The 15,102-nt window shown below is 54.6% G+C and overlaps 7 protein-coding genes across 7 annotated transcripts, besides 4 other annotated features; all 7 read left to right on the forward strand.

The window, feature by feature from the left end:
* Window positions 1–1,206: 1,206 nt before the first annotated feature.
* Window positions 1,207–2,181, forward strand: TraAM80_03792 (heat shock 70 kDa protein; the record flags this gene model as incomplete). The annotated part of the gene is made up of 1 exon (XM_029380744.1): window positions 1,207–2,181. One exon carries the CDS (start codon window positions 1,207–1,209, stop codon window positions 2,179–2,181), a length of 975 nt encoding a protein of 324 aa, XP_029239480.1.
* A 1,417-nt stretch (window positions 2,182–3,598) lies between these two features.
* Window positions 3,599–4,051, forward strand: TraAM80_03793 (40S ribosomal protein S16; the record flags this gene model as incomplete). The annotated part of the gene is made up of 1 exon (XM_029380745.1): window positions 3,599–4,051. The coding sequence occupies one exon, from the start codon at window positions 3,599–3,601 to the stop codon at window positions 4,049–4,051; it is 453 nt and encodes a 150-aa protein (XP_029239481.1).
* Window positions 4,052–4,179: 128 nt separating this feature from the next.
* Window positions 4,180–4,198: a microsatellite.
* A 177-nt stretch (window positions 4,199–4,375) lies between these two features.
* On the forward strand, window positions 4,376–4,828 carry TraAM80_03794 (40S ribosomal protein S16; the record flags this gene model as incomplete). Its single annotated transcript, XM_029380746.1, has 1 exon — window positions 4,376–4,828. One exon carries the CDS (start codon window positions 4,376–4,378, stop codon window positions 4,826–4,828), a length of 453 nt encoding a protein of 150 aa, XP_029239482.1.
* A 428-nt stretch (window positions 4,829–5,256) lies between these two features.
* Window positions 5,257–7,113, forward strand: TraAM80_03795 (uncharacterized protein; the record flags this gene model as incomplete). The annotated part of the gene is made up of 1 exon (XM_029380747.1): window positions 5,257–7,113. One exon carries the CDS (start codon window positions 5,257–5,259, stop codon window positions 7,111–7,113), a length of 1,857 nt encoding a protein of 618 aa, XP_029239483.1.
* Window positions 7,114–7,631: 518 nt separating this feature from the next.
* On the forward strand, window positions 7,632–10,403 carry TraAM80_03796 (RNA editing complex protein MP100; the record flags this gene model as incomplete). Its single annotated transcript, XM_029380748.1, has 1 exon — window positions 7,632–10,403. The coding sequence occupies one exon, from the start codon at window positions 7,632–7,634 to the stop codon at window positions 10,401–10,403; it is 2,772 nt and encodes a 923-aa protein (XP_029239484.1).
* Window positions 10,404–10,591: 188 nt separating this feature from the next.
* Window positions 10,592–10,653: a microsatellite.
* A 120-nt stretch (window positions 10,654–10,773) lies between these two features.
* Window positions 10,774–10,802: a sequence feature (G-rich).
* A 14-nt stretch (window positions 10,803–10,816) lies between these two features.
* Window positions 10,817–11,938, forward strand: TraAM80_03797 (uncharacterized protein; the record flags this gene model as incomplete). Its single annotated transcript, XM_029380749.1, has 1 exon — window positions 10,817–11,938. One exon carries the CDS (start codon window positions 10,817–10,819, stop codon window positions 11,936–11,938), a length of 1,122 nt encoding a protein of 373 aa, XP_029239485.1.
* A 164-nt stretch (window positions 11,939–12,102) lies between these two features.
* Window positions 12,103–12,124: a microsatellite.
* A 592-nt stretch (window positions 12,125–12,716) lies between these two features.
* Window positions 12,717–14,597, forward strand: TraAM80_03798 (uncharacterized protein; the record flags this gene model as incomplete). Its single annotated transcript, XM_029380750.1, has 1 exon — window positions 12,717–14,597. One exon carries the CDS (start codon window positions 12,717–12,719, stop codon window positions 14,595–14,597), a length of 1,881 nt encoding a protein of 626 aa, XP_029239486.1.
* Window positions 14,598–15,102: the final 505 nt, after the last annotated feature.

Below are 15,102 nucleotides of genomic sequence, written 5' to 3' on the forward strand. Positions count from 1 at the left end.
GCGTAGAGCGCCTGCTGCCGGCGCTGCCACAGGTGCGGAGTACTGAGGGGCTGCATGAGGCTCAAAACGCAGACGAGCTGAAGTTTGGATGACGAAAACACCATAACAAACCTGCAATGAAAGAAGGAATAAGGCGGAGGGAAACTACACAGCAACTTGCCGTTCTCACTGCTGCGTGTGTGTATATGTATGTGTTGGGGTGGTTGGGTGGTGGTTGCCTTGCAGCTGGCGTCCTCGTGGGCATGCCGATATGTGCTTGCTTTGCGGCCACTACGCGCATCTTCTCTCCGCATTTCTCAATTTGATTTTCTCCTTGTCGCTCTGCGGCTGTGCTGGGCGTGGCGCCCGTGAGGGGAGGGGGATGATTAGTGCGTGCGGGCGCGGGCGCACCTACTCCCCCGCCCTTGCTATCCTTTCTCCTCATTTCCGCTCTGACTCCAGGTGCGGCTTCTCCCTATGGAGTCGCCATCTTTTTTTCTTTTTTTGCTTTGGAGAGCCACTGAGCAGTGGTGGTTGGAGGCGATCGGGGGCGAATAACAAACGTCGCAGGATTCAGTGACGGTATTTTTGCACGCCCACCCGCGCTAACTTTAGTTGAGGGCGGGTAAGTGGCAGGGCGTTTGTGTTGTTTGGTCAAAGCGGACAGATGCGGTGTTCCAGTGTTGTTTCTGCTGCGCCGCATGCGCATGGTCCTGGAGTAGCTCCCTATGCTGATGCCGTCGCGACGGCCCGGCAGCAGTGTGAATACGCATCACTCCATGGAGTTGGAGGCGAAGCGGCGGATGGAGTTGGATGAGGCCACACGCCATCGCTTTGTGGTGGTGTAGGAGACTACCATCGCGCGCAGCGGGCGCGTGATTGGCATCGACCTCGGCACCACGAACAGCTGCATCTCGTATGTTAATGACGTGACGAGTCAGCCCAAAATCATTCCGTCCCCAACTGGGTCGTGGGTCTTCCCGACCGCCATCATGTTTGAAAATAATCACAAAGTTCGCCTCTACGGGGAGGAGGCACGTGCCTGTGTGCGCACCAGCGCAAGTGCCACACTGTGCAACGGCAAACGTCTCATTGGGAGGGGCGTGGGCGAGCTTGGCCGGGTGCAGTCGCAGCCTCACAAGACGAACATGTTGACGCTCAACGAGAAGGGGGAGGTGGCGGTGAAATCATGGGTCGCGCACCTACACGGTGGTGCACATCATTGCCATGTTTTTGCGATACCTGAAACATGAGGCGGAAATGTACCTGAAGGAGCTGGTGGACGCCGTCGTTGTGAGTGTTCCGGCTTTTTTTACGCCGCAGCAGAAGGTTGCCACTGAGGACGCTGCTTTGGCGGCGGGCTTCGACGTGCTCGAGGTGATTGATGATCTCATCGCGGCGTGTCTAACGCACACCGCCCTACGCCGCGATGAGGAGGAGGGTGCGGCGAAGCAGAGACCTCATTCCAGGCAGCGTGTGGTGCGATCGCTTGTGTTTGACTTGGGCGGCGGCACGCTGGATTGCGCCATCATGGAGCATAATCAATGCAGTGGCGTCTTTACACTTGTTGCCACGCATGGCGATCCGCTTCTTGGCGGCAACGTCTGGAATGCGGTGCTGTCGCAGCATTTTTTGGAGCAGTTTAAGCGCAAGTGGCGGGTCCCACTCGAGGATGCTGAGGGAAATGTGGGCCAAGGCGTGGCCACCTACCGTCAGCTCCTCGAGGCAGGGAAGGAAATGATTCACTTGACCCATTCCATTGAGCTCTACTACGGCTATAACCGTGCCTTTCACTTTTCTGAAAGATTGCGTGATATTGTGCCTCTTGAGGCGTCTTTGACACACGAGGAGTATGTTGCGCTGACGCGTCCTGTGCGCGTCCGCTGCATAGAGTGCCTGAACAAGCTCTTTGGCCACACCGGGGTTCAAGTGAGGGATATTGATAACGTGCTGCTGGCGGGCGCTATGACGCAGGATCCGCCGATTCGACATATGCTGTCGGAGTATTTTGGGCGCCCCATTGCCCCAGAGAGCACCTGCCCAGCCGACTATGCGGTCGCTATTGGCCCTGCCATTCGTGGGGCAATGCTACAGGGCAAGTTTAATGATTTATCGGCCAACACACGCTTTGTAAGCGGTACCGCGCAGGCCATGCGGCACGGCGGTCGAATCCGTCGTCTTTGGAATCGCATGAATACCTGAATTACGGGATCTGTGAATCCCAACGCGATTGGTCACCGCTGGCGTGGCCGTGCAAAGGGACTGAGTGACAACGAAATGTCCTCCGCCTACCCCTGCAGCTCATCCGGCGTTTGCTCCAACTCTTTCACGGCACGCTGCAGCTCCTCCTAGTGATCATGGAAGTTGTGCACCATGTACTGCCAAAACTTGAGCTGCTCATCCAACTACCGCACACGCTTCTCCTGCATACCCTGCCGCTTGTTGTAATCTTCAATCACACGACGCATGACAAAGTTGGCGTAGTTTTCCGCCCTCTCCAGCAACAAACGGCGCTGACACGTTGCCTCTAACTCCACAAGCTCCTTCGCGTAGTTGGCTAACACCGCGGCGCTTACGAGCGAGGGCACGGTCAACTTTTCCAAGGCAACTCCCGTCAATAACATGTAGTGAAGGGGTCATCGCAAACAATGCCCCAAAGTCTCCGTCATCACCAGCGAAAGAAGCAACAATTGCGGCTACCTCATCATTAGGGTCGGAGTTGACACAAAACAGGCCTGAAGGGCAGAAGGAGAGGCAAAGGGGTCCCAGAATTATACGTCTTCCTGTTCCGCTACCAAAGGCGAGTGCAGAGTCTCAGGAACTTGTAGAGGCAGGACATCCCGCCCTGCGTGGTGCGGATGTTACCATGACGGAATCCACTCGCAGCTCTTTCTTTGAGGCGCAAGTGGAGGAGCGTGCGTGGCGCGAGCCGCCAACACCGCCTGGGGAAGAGTGGTCCTGGCAAGAAGTAAAACGTGCTGTGGATGTGGGTGAGGCGGTGAGAAGTCCTGTTCCCCCCCAGGAGCTGCAGCGGCCTATGACTCATTAGGAGATGCTGCAGGTGCCGCTAACGATGGCACCCATTGACGACTCAATAAGCGAGGAGCACGCGAAGCGGCGCGACCTTGCACTTGATCTGCAGACCATTACAGGCGTTGAGGGGATGGTGGGTATGGCCGCATTGGAGACTCACCTTGAGGCAGCCGCCAGGGCAAAGGAGGAATCTCAGCAGGCACAAAAGAGAGCAGAGAAGAACGTTCCAGCCAACACCTCAGCCAGCCTCTTCCGAAGGAACTGAAGTGCGTGTACGTGTAGTTATGTTTCTTTTTGATGGTGGGATGGGGGGAAAATGCCCAATGGAGGCACAGCCACGATGTCAGCTACTGGAGTTGTTTCTATCGCTATCACTGCAGGCACTCTACTCAACGTGACGCTTTTGTCAAAGAAAAAAAAAAGAGTTCTTGCGCAAAGTCAGTCTATTGCATACCTTTCTTTACTCCCCCACTTTTTTTTTTGGACTTTGTTCAGCTCCTGCTTCACGTGCAACTACTTCTTGCATATGTGTCTTTCCTCTGACATTGCTTTCTTGGTCTACGCACACGCAATAGGGCAAGCCGCCATGACTGCTGAGAAGAAGAGCTTCACGCACAAGCAGGTGCAGACCTTCGGCAAGAAGAAGACGGCCATTGCCGTCGCCACGGTGACGAAGTCCGCGCAATGCAACATTCGCGTGAACGGTGTTCCCGTTTCCCAGATTCTTCCCGAGACGCTCCGCGCGAAGATTATGGAGGCCGTCAATGTGGTCGGTTCCCGCCACTTTGCTCGCCTTCGCATTGACGTGACTGTGCGTGGTTCCGGTCAGGTTGCCCAGGCCTACGCCACTCGCCAGGCCATTGCGAAGGGCATCGTCGCGTACTACCAGAAGTACAAGAATGAGGTGGAGAAGTCCGCGCTGAAGGACAAGTACCTGGCGTACGACAAGTACCTCCTCATTGCTGACCCACGCCGCTGCGAGCCGAAGAAGTGGGGCCGCCACTCTGCCCGTACCCGCTTCACGAAGTCCTACCGTTAATTATCATGTTTGTGTTGCAGCTGTAGGAGGAGCGGGGGAGCGCCAGTTGTGTCGCCAGAAAATGGAAAGGGACAGGGCTTGCGACAACTTTTATGAGTTGGTATTATTTACGCTTTTTTCTTTGTGCTAAAAAAAAAAAAAAAAAAACTTTGCCTTCACCTTTTGGTGAGGCAGGGAACCTTCCTTCGTGTTGCCAGCGTTGTTATGGGCAAACTATGCGGTTGCAGCTGACTTCTCCACGTTGCATCGTTTTTGTGTGTGTCGACTACAACGTGCCTCTCTTTTATTTTTTATTTTTATTTTGTACACCGACTTAGCACTGAGATGACTGCTGAGAAGAAGAGCTTCACGCACAAGCAGGTGCAGACCTTCGGCAAGAAGAAGACGGCCATTGCCGTCGCCACGGTGACGAAGTCCGCGCAATGCAACATTCGCGTGAACGGTGTTCCCGTTTCCCAGATTCTTCCCGAGACGCTCCGCGCGAAGATTATGGAGGCCGTCAATGTGGTCGGTTCCCGCCACTTTGCTCGCCTTCGCATTGACGTGACTGTGCGTGGTTCCGGTCAGGTTGCCCAGGCCTACGCCACTCGCCAGGCCATTGCGAAGGGCATCGTCGCGTACTACCAGAAGTACAAGAATGAGGTGGAGAAGTCCGCGCTGAAGGACAAGTACCTGGCGTACGACAAGTACCTCCTCATTGCTGACCCACGCCGCTGCGAGCCGAAGAAGTGGGGCCGCCACTCTGCCCGTACCCGCTTCACGAAGTCCTACCGTTAATCGCCTCAGCGTTATTTCTCTTGTGAGTGCAGATTTATTTTGTTTTTGTTTTTCTGTTCTGTCGTGGCCTTGACAATTGAGGTTCTGTGGGCGCATGTCTTTTATATATATAAATATATGTTTTGTGTGCGTGTGAGTGGGGAAGGGGGAAGGGAGGTGCGTGGCTGTGCGTTTGTGCACGACGCCCCTTCCCCCCTTCCTGCATTCCCTCCTGCCATGCTTTTTTTTGTTTGTTCATCACATGAAATTGTTCCCCCACCCCCCACCCCCGCATCAACTCTTTTTCTTTTACCTCTTTTTTCTTTGCTTTGCGGCTGGGTGTAGCTTTCTCTCACCCACTCCCTTCGTGTGTGTGTGTGTGTTGCTGCCCCCGCAAAGCATCATTGCTAGAAAACGAAAGCAAGGAGGGAAGGCGACGGAAAGGTGAGATGTTGCGCGTTGTGTCTTTGGGCTCGCTTGCGAGTGACCCGCGCTTCTTCCGCCAGCACACGCACGGAATGATGCCGTATCCAGTGGGCTACACGATTGAGCGAGGCGTTTTTGTTCGGGCAGGCGGGGACGCCCCTGGAGAGCGGGCGAACGTGCTGTTCCCAGGCGAGCAGGGTGCGAACGCGCACGTGGCGGATGTATACTACACAGCCACGATCAAAAAAGGACCGGACGGGGGGCCGCTGTTTGAGGTTACCCGCAGTGACCGCCCCGACGTTGTTCACAGCGGCAGTAACCCCTCCACTCCGTGGCGAAAGGCGCTCGAGGCGGCGGAGCAGGACTTTGCAGAAGACGCAGGGGAGATCGCGAAGGAGAAGCGCGATGCCCAGGGGGGTTTGACGGTGCGGGGACAAAAGTGGTTTGGGTTGACCTCCGATAGCGTTCTGGCACGCCTGAAGACGCTGCCGGGCGCCAGTATTATTTCGGAGGCCGGGAAGCGCTCTTCACGGCGTTCCTCAAAAGGAGGAAAAAGGTCACGCGAGGGAAGCCTGGCCACCGCCACGACAACGCCAGTTACAGAAAAGTCCAAGAAGCGTCCACGGACGAAGAGTCTTGTAGAAAGTTCGCAGCAGAGTGTAGTGCAGTCGGATGCATCTGCTTCACGGAAGCGGCGGCGTGCTACAAAGGAGACGCGCCAGGACGACGCCAACAACGCGGCGGCGGTGACGGTTAACGACGAGGATGTCCCCTTCAGTGTGTCGTTGGCAGGGAGACTGAGAGGCGTTAACGCGCCATGCCCGGAGTGCGGCCTCACGACCATGTTTTGCCCCATGACGGGCCAAGCGCATGCCGTAGGTGCCTCACAGGGCCACAGTGGGGGCGCTGCCCAGGGGGAGGCGTTAGGCAGGGCGCGTCGAACATCAAAAAGGAAGGAGGAGCCTTGGGCTGCCTCTGCTGCAGCGGCGTCTAATCAGGCCGGACGAAAGCAAACGCATGACGCTGATGCTGTGGATGGAAAGAAGGCATTGACTGGCAAAGGGTCGGAGGGAAGAGGCGTGAGTGGGCTGGCGACTCGCCGAAAGGCGGCAAAATCGGAAACACCTTCAGCGTCTGCGGCGGCAACGCCACCGGGTAGTCAGACGAAGCGACAGGTGCAGCTAAAGTTACAGATTCGCCAGAATCAAGCGGAAGCGTGCGATCCAGACGACATGCCATTGGCGTTGCGTCTTGCGAAGGGCATTGTGACGACGTCGGGAGCAGCTGATTCTGCTGCAGCAGTGCCTCCGTCCCTGTCCATCTTGCCATTGCCCCCGCCACCCGTCTGGAGACCCCCACTTGCAGCGGCAGAGTCGCATAAGGCGTTGCAGGTTTTGCAGCGCATTATTCGTGCGGAGAAGGTGATTCACGCCCCGTTTGCCTCGTTGCTGCAGCTCCCGTTGATGGCTGCCCCTAAGCCGCGACCCGTGAAGAATAAAAGTGAGTCTGCCACGGGCGCCGAGCAGCCTGGGGCTGGTGCTGAGAATGGTGCCGACAAGGGCGCTGAGTTAGCTGCTGCAAAGGTGGAAAATACCAATAATTCGCCTGAAGGAAGGGACCGACACCCACTGGACGTCACAGATGTCGCCTTTGGTGTCGCGGGGAAGCGTTACGTGAAATTTATGCAGCTTTACACGAGCGAGAGAACGAAACTGGATCTGTTGAGAAAGGCTGACGTGATCCCACCGGTGCCAAGGACACATGCCACACTTAAGAAGCAGGCAGTGAAGAGTGACGAGGAAACTATTCAATCCCCTGCTGCTGCTGCTGCTGCTAATGGTGGGGGTGATGAGGTGAAGCCGGAACCGAAACAGAACTAACGATAAAGACTGCGCCTTGCATAGAGTGGCGGACTTAAGCGGATAAAAAACATACACATTGAGAGGCAGAAGGAAGGTGGAAGAGAGGAGGGTAATGAAGTCTGACTGGAGGTGAAGGCACACCCGGTCTTGCAAATACAAGACCTGTGAGCCTCACCCCTCATTTGTTTCTATCTCTCTCTCTTTCTGTGCCCATAACATGTGTAGCTCACCGACCACATGCTTGCCTGCCCGGCTGCCAAGAAGCGCGTATACGTTATGAGCCGAATTTCCGCTATTGCTTTTTTTTTTCTTCCAGATTTTTTTTTTCTCACGAATGAGATGCGCACCTGCAGCAGAATTGCCCACACTTCTTTGTATCCCTCCGTTTTTTTTCTTCTTTTTCTTGTTCTTTATTCTTGCTGTTATTGCTGTCTCTCGTCATCGTTGCTTTGGCTTCTGAGTGCAGGCGACGGGAGGGAGTGTCTTTCTGTGAGTGTGTGGCTGAAAGATTTCACCACACGCAATTCCCATTTGCAATGGCCCTCATACGAACGCGGTCCCGCCTTGCCGTGGCAACCTACCGGCAGTCAAAGGTCAGTGATCGGTTTCAGCTACTGATCACAAAGAAGGAGGTGGAGTGCGACTACGTTGGCGTGGATGCGACGGCACTGGTCGCAACGGGGCTCCGCCTCGCCAAAAATGTGACGACGGAGCAGCGACGACACAAGGAGGTGGCACGTCACGTGGCACAATCGCTGCAGCAGCTGCTCAAGAAAGTGCGCTGTAAGAAATCTCTTTTTGTCGCGATGGATGGTGCAGAAACGTTGTTGAAGGCCGACCTAACGCGGAGCAGTAGCTTGACGCGGAAGATCGAAAGTCGTCTGATGCGCCTGCCAGGAACCGCTCTCATGCAAGCGGTGGAGGAGCGCCTGGTACGCATGATGCCAGAACGACAAATTATTCCCGGGGAGGTCGTGTTCTCTGGCACTTGTGTTCATGGCTGTGTGGAACAGAAGATGTCTGCGTGGGCGTTGGATCTGGCGTCCCGCGACACCTTCAACGGGAGCTCAGACTCACTGTGCCTCATTGGGGCCTCGGAGTTGTATCTGAACGTGATGGCCCTGTCGCCGTTCTACAACGTCGTCAGTGTGGTGCAGAATAACGCAGACCTGCGGCAAATGCGTTTGCAGGATATTCTTGAATGGCTAGAGCTCGATAAGAAGGCGAAGGAAGGGGAAAGTGTTACCATTGCAAAGATGCGCACAGATATTCTTTTTCTGTTTATTCTTGCCTTTGGTGCTTCCGCAACGGAGCTCAGCCCTCTGCCAGGTCTGGCCTTCCACGAGTTGGTGGAGTGGTATGTGAAGCTCATGAGCGAGTCCGTCGCCAATGCAACATCCTCACCGAGTGGCCCCTCCACGGCATCGACTGCCGCTGCGGAGGGGACATTTTTGTTTGAGGACGCCCCTGGAAATACGCTGCGGCTAAGCCTTCCGCTTCTCTGCCGCATCATGCAGCTGGCTACTCGGAAAGAGGTGGCTCAGCGAATTGACGCGGCATCCGAGGTGTACCTGGAGCATGCACTGCAGACCCACGCCATGTTGTGCCTCGGCGAGGCGCCTGAGCATGATTACTTCCCTACAGTATCATCGTCGCCGCAAGGCAACTCAGCGATGCCAGGATTGGCGCAGTTCACGGGGCACCTTAACGCACTTTGCACTTCTTCGCCGCAGCGCACCGCGCGTTGTGCCGTGCCCCGCATTAATTCTACGGAATCATCCGAGGGAAGTCGTGAGCCGCCCTCCCAGCACCGGCCCCTGACGGCGGCGGAATACACCATTCTCTGCCAGTCGTTACCGGCCACTGTGGAAGGGTTGATTCATCAATACGTTGGTGTCGCCCCAAAGCCGGAGGTTGGCAAGATGATCACTACCGCAAACACAGTGGAGGCCCATCAACTTGTGCGGGAGGTGCTTTCGTACGCGAACCCTTCGAAGCCGCACAAGTGCCTGTGCCTCTCCCCATCGTATTGCTGGTTGCAGAATGAGAAGACACAGCTGTGGAAGTTTCAGTACGTCGATGTCGGCGTCCGCAGTCATAAGGCGGAGACGCGTCGGCACCGCAACGCCATAAAAGGTGTGATGTTGGAGGTAAACATGTCTCGTGATGGACCGTCGTATTTTGCCCTCTCCAGCGCGACGTGGGAGCCAATCACTAACTTCCCGTGTGGGGCAGAGGACGTTTGCGCTGCCCCAATGCGGGACGTAAACGGCCCCGAAGCGGCGTCCACATCGCTGCAGGAGGAGGACGATGACACAGATAAGGAACCACTGCTGGTGACGCCACCACCAGCAGCAGCGGCGAGAGAACGTCAAACGGGAGCAGCGGCGCAAGAGGGTGCTGAGGAGCCTGCGTTGTCTTCCTGCCCCACGCGTGGCAACAAGGAGGGAAGGCGAGTAGGCACCGCAAAACAGGTGACGTTAAAGTTGCTTACGTGGAACGTCATGTTTGACCGGTATAGCGGCAAACCCACCCCGCTGGGAATGCCTGGCATCGATTGGTGTTCCTCGAAACGGTACCCGGTCCTCGCAAAGGTTATTGAGCAGGAGGATGCAGATGTTGTGGGTATGCAAGAGGTTGAACCCGTTTTTTGGGAATTTCTGTCAAAGCAACCGTGGATGCGTGAAAATTATTACTTCTCATGCGGTTACACGAGTCCGTCTATTATGCCGTGGGGCGTGCTTATGCTGGTGCATCGCCGGCGCTTTCCCGTGCAAAGCATCACATATCTTAATGTCCCTGCATGGACAAATCACGTCTCGCTAATGCCCGTTGTGTCTCTTCAGATGCCGCACGGGCCCGTGCACGTGGCGGCAGCACATCTCTTGGCCCCATACACGAAATCCCATGAGACGGCACGCACCTCACAAGACTCCGTGCTGCGGCATCACATGGTAAAGACATTAACCGGTGACGTTGTCACGATGGGTGACTTTAACGACTGGCCCACGCAAGAGTTTCTTATGCCGGCGGAATCTCAGTACGTTGATTGTTGGCCGCTATTGCACCCGCGCGATGCTGGAAAAACCATGGACGAGACGAACACATTTTGTAAACTGAAGGTGGAGGAGATGTTTTTTGGGCGCTCCGATAAAATGTTTCTGCGCAGCTGCCGCCTCGCTCCGGTGGATGGGCACCTTGTGGGCACGAAGAGTGTGAACGACGAGAATGGCAACAAGGATGCCCCTGCTTACTTGTTCCCCTCAGACCACTACGGTGTGAGCATGACGTTTGCGTTAAAGCCGTAATGGGCCTTCATACACCCTTCGCACCTCCACCTTTCACTTTTCACGAGCTGACAAAAGGAAGGAAAATGTGTGCTTCTCTCCTTAATTCACATTTTTGACTTTGTGTGTGCGTGCGTGTGTCTTGCACGTGCTTCATTTTTCATGGAGGTGGAACGTTTGTCTTTTTGCCACAACGGGGGACGCCGCAGTTCTTTTTTTTTTTACTCTTTTTTTTGGTGTTTCATTTGGTCTTCTTGTTTTTTTTTTTTTTCGTCTATGCTGCACTTGTTTTTTGTTCCTGTTGCGTTTAGCTCTTGGGTTGGAGCGGCCTTGTGCCTTCTTCTACCCGCTTCAGCTTGCGTTGGGTGTGTGGGAGTACGTCGTTTCTTGCGGGGGGAAGGGAGGCAGGGGGGGGGGGGGTGTTGACAACATCGATGGTGCCCTGTAGGAGTAGCCAAGCCCTACTGCTTCGCCCCTTCAGCAGCTGCTGGCGTCGCCCTGCATGCACTCTGTTGCCGTTCTTGCTATCCCCACGGATCCTGCAGACGGCCGCATGTACACCACTGACACTGCACACACGTTGCTTTTCTGCGCCAAAGGGTGGTGAGAGCGGCAAGGACGCTGACGCGTCCGAGGAGTACGTCTTTGACCCCACCCTTAGTGTGCAGAAGGATGCAGCACTCAGCATGGCGAAGAAAAGCCTAGATGCCATTATTCGTGATCTTCTTCCTGCGAATGCCCCAGACTCGGCGACGCAGAGGGTGAAGACGTACCTGCAGCAGCATCCCATTGATACTCTCATTACACAGCCGAAGGTGCATATCACCCACGTGGAGGACCCTGAGTCTGGCACGGAGGCGAAACTGTCTTTAAGCCCCTGTGACTTGTCAGAGGCGCTGGAGCAGGCCCAAGGGCGTGGAATGAATCTTGTGCAAATGGGAACTCGCGGGGATATGGCGTACTGTCGTATTCGCCGTGAGATTCCCCGCATTTTAGGTCTTGTGAGTGCCGAACTCGAGGCCCTGCTTGAGCAGGAGAAGCAGGAGGGATCCAGCCATCGTGTGGAGCATGATGAGGCAGGAGGCAAATTGCGTGAGCAGGTGGACCACCAGTTTCGTGACGTGGTTGATGCACACTTTGTGGGGTGGAAAAGCAGAAAGATTGTGGAAGATATTAAGAGGCGTCACCCTGTCAAAGTCACCATCAAGGAGTTTCAGTCTCCTGATGCCGCGATCAGTAAAATACGTGAGATGTGTCAGGCGATGCAGCGGTATGCCGAGGAGAAAGGGATCTATCACCACTTCACGAGCATTGTCGCAAACGACAGGGAAGTGAGTGTCTCCTTTGCGCCCTCCCTCCCGTCGGCGAAGAGTAGCGCGTGGAAGCACATTAAATACCCCAAGGAGAAGGAGTGGGCGCATGCCAATAAACGCATGGAGGAGGCCTGTCGCAAGAGTGGCCGCCACGGCACATACATGAAAAACAACCAGCTGAAGCCACGATCACTGGGACAGACCTTGTTCCGTGTAGACAAGTACGGTAGGAAGATTGAATAAACAGGCAAAGGCTGATTGAACGCCGAGGGACAACAGCAGCACCAATTGTTATTACCACCACCACCACCAAGAACGGTAGCCAAGTGGAGCTGCATTCTGGCAGTGCAATTCATGCTGCGCATGGGTGTCTTGTAGGGAGACTGCAACAACCACCCTCAGTTGCCATATATATATATATATATATATGCCTGTAAGGTACTTGCCAATGCGTACGTGTACACCTACCTCACTTACTTTATTGCTAGGTTTTTTTTTTTTACCGAGCGAACTAGACGATTTCCTTTACGACTGCGGATTTCTCTGCTCCATTTTTTTTTTTTTTTTGGGAACAGGTAGTTGTTTGTTTGCGCTACAAAAAACAACAACAAATAAATAAAGACGCGTGCGGCGGTTGCCGAGTCGCAAGGAAAGGCGCGCACACAGCCCAGTAGGAAGCAGCGGGAGGAGGCCCTGTAATACGAGGCCCTGCGGGGCAGACCCATCTTTCGTTATTTTTGCAAGCGTCTTCGTGCATCCTTGCGCCGCTCATCTTCTGCTTTGCGTTCCTCGGGACCCGCCCACCGTTGCTCCCCCACCGCAACACCGGATAAGTAAGTAGAAGTCGGCGTAGGGAGTGGAGGGACTGAGGAGTGAAAAATAACAACAACGTAGTTTCGGCGTAAAAACAGGTGTCTTTTTTTTTTTGCTTGACTTTGTTTTTCTTGATCATCTGGACCGCTCGACGGGGAGGCGCGTGCGTGTTGAGCGGAGCCGAGAACCATCTGAGGGGTCGACTTGCATGGGATCTTTCGTGGTGAAGCAAGTGCCTCCAGGGTTTCATTGTTGTGAATCGTTGGACATCAGTACCACAAGAACAGCATCCAGTCTTAAAGAATGTGACTCTTTGACACCTGTTTCCTTGACGGCGTACGCGGCAAAGGAGAGCGTGCAGCTGCCCCAGTTGCTCGCAAAAGCTAGAGGTGGAGGTGACGAGGAGACGCAGCAGACGGACCGACGTAGCACCGAGCCCAGCACGGGTGTGGTAGACACCAAGGGCGTTGATTGCCATCTGTCCGGTGTGGAGCAGGCAGAGGCCAGGGGGCGAGGCGAGGGTGAGGATGAAACATGCACGAGAGAGAAGGGTAGACACAATACCAAGGGGTTACATGGTGCCTCTTCGCGGTTGAACGTAACCGATGGGGGCACCACGCGGAGCAACACCGTTGATTTGTCTATCGGAAATGAAGCTGTTACAGGCGTTGAATCACTCAAAAGCATCTTGGAGGATTCTGGAAATTTAATGGGGATAAACGCGTCAAATTTGGCCTCGAAAACTACTGAAATAATAAACGAATTCAGTCTAGTCTCTGGAAGGAGTGTGCGTAGGCACTCAGCAGAGGCACGGCCCGTATCGCCGTCGCCGCGACGGTGGGATTCATCGCACAGTTTTGATAGACATGGTAGGCTGGGCTCACCGTCGTGGCCTGTGTTGGTGCCCTTCTCCTCACTTCTAAAGAGGAAGAGCGAGTCACCTTTGCAAACGCCACGCAATGGTGCAGGGAGTGAGCTCCTCTCGTTATCGAGCCGAGCGAAGTGTGAAGCAGGCACATTAGCGAAGTTTCCAGGGCATTGCACGAAGGCAAACAACGGATTTGTTCTTGTGTCCCCGTCGGAGCGGCGAATCTCTCCAGAGGGTGGGGCAATACAATTGAAACCCTTGAGGCCCAAACTATCCCCCTTTGTGGGCAGCTCAGTTGCGCCGATTTTTCCGCGACACTTTTGCTGTTCCTCAACGGGAGACGAGGCAAGCAGAGGTGAAACACCAAGGTCATCTGTGCAGATCTCACCACTGGGCAGTACCCCACGGTCCCCATGTAAAGAAAACAGCCCCACCGTAACACCACCGAAGTTATTATTGCCATCACCAATGCCTCGAATGAGGGGGATGGAGTACTTTTCATCGTCAACTACGACGCAACTGTCGGGAGAAGGAAAAATGAGTGAACGCGGTTCAGTTTCTTTCGATACCACTTTGGAGGACCTACCGCTAGCTGGGGATCGAGAAGGCAGCAATATGTTCTCTCCACAGCCTCGTACTCGACCACGTTTCGTGTCGTTTAGCACAGTGGCGCTTCTGTCTGACTCTTTCACATCAGTCTTACCTGGTGGCGCAGGGGTGTATCCAGGGCCATTGAACCAGCTGTCAAATACTTTTTTAACCCCACTGGCTGTCGACGAGGCGAAGGGGGACGGCACTGCCGGAGACGTACAGGGCGAGACGGGAAGTGAACTAGAGACGTTAGACAAGCGTCTACCGTTTACCGGTTCGCTTTCTGACCGGCCTGTGACATCGCCTGGCCTTGTCATCTCCCCTATTTTTGGTTCAGATAGGATTCTTGCCGGCAGTGACAAAACATCTGCCTTGCCCACATCCGTAGCACCAGCTCTCCTGGAGCTGAACGCTTTGGCCGAAAGCACCACACCACGGGGACAACGGGGCATGGAATCAATTCGGCGGGCTGGCGTAGAATGTTATGTGGACAACAACGGCCTTGCCGCGGAGAGCTGTAGCCACGACAAAGTTTCTTCCTCACCGCAATGTCATTTTCTACCAGTTGTCGAGCGACCGCAGCGGGATAATTTGGCCAGACGACGTCAGTTGCGCATACGGATGCCATGAGGCCGGCACTGTAATTTTTTATTTTTCATTTCTTCATCGCCGAAGCGACACCAGGTGAGGGGCGAAGGCAGAGGCGACAGACGCGTAAAGCAGATAGGAGCATTGGAAAACGAAACATGTCAAACTGCCTTAGGTGTGGTGTGGTGGGGAGGAGAGGGGTGAGAGCGATGTCAGTGGGCGGGGTCATTTTACCTTTTTTTTTTTTTTTCTTCTCCCTTTCTCGCATGCGTATGCACATATGCGCGTGACTGTACGTATGCATTGTGAATGATTGGTTGATAAGGGGGGAGGTGATGCGATCCTGAAGCATCTTTACTAAAGTACAAAAACGAACAACAAAGAGGGGCATACACACACACAGAGTCATATTTACCAAAAAAAAAAAAGAGGGTCAGGGAGGTGGGTAGCAGTTATTGAATAAATCGTTGCGTGTTAAACTGCAGTGACAAGGGAAAATGCTACGCGAGGGAGAATAAGCAAAAGAAGAGGGGATTAGTGTTCCTTT

This window comes from Trypanosoma rangeli (genome assembly GCF_003719475.1).
Source record: "Trypanosoma rangeli strain AM80 chromosome Unknown Tra_15.4_contig_00103, whole genome shotgun sequence".
Taxonomy (NCBI): domain Eukaryota; phylum Euglenozoa; class Kinetoplastea; order Trypanosomatida; family Trypanosomatidae; genus Trypanosoma; species Trypanosoma rangeli.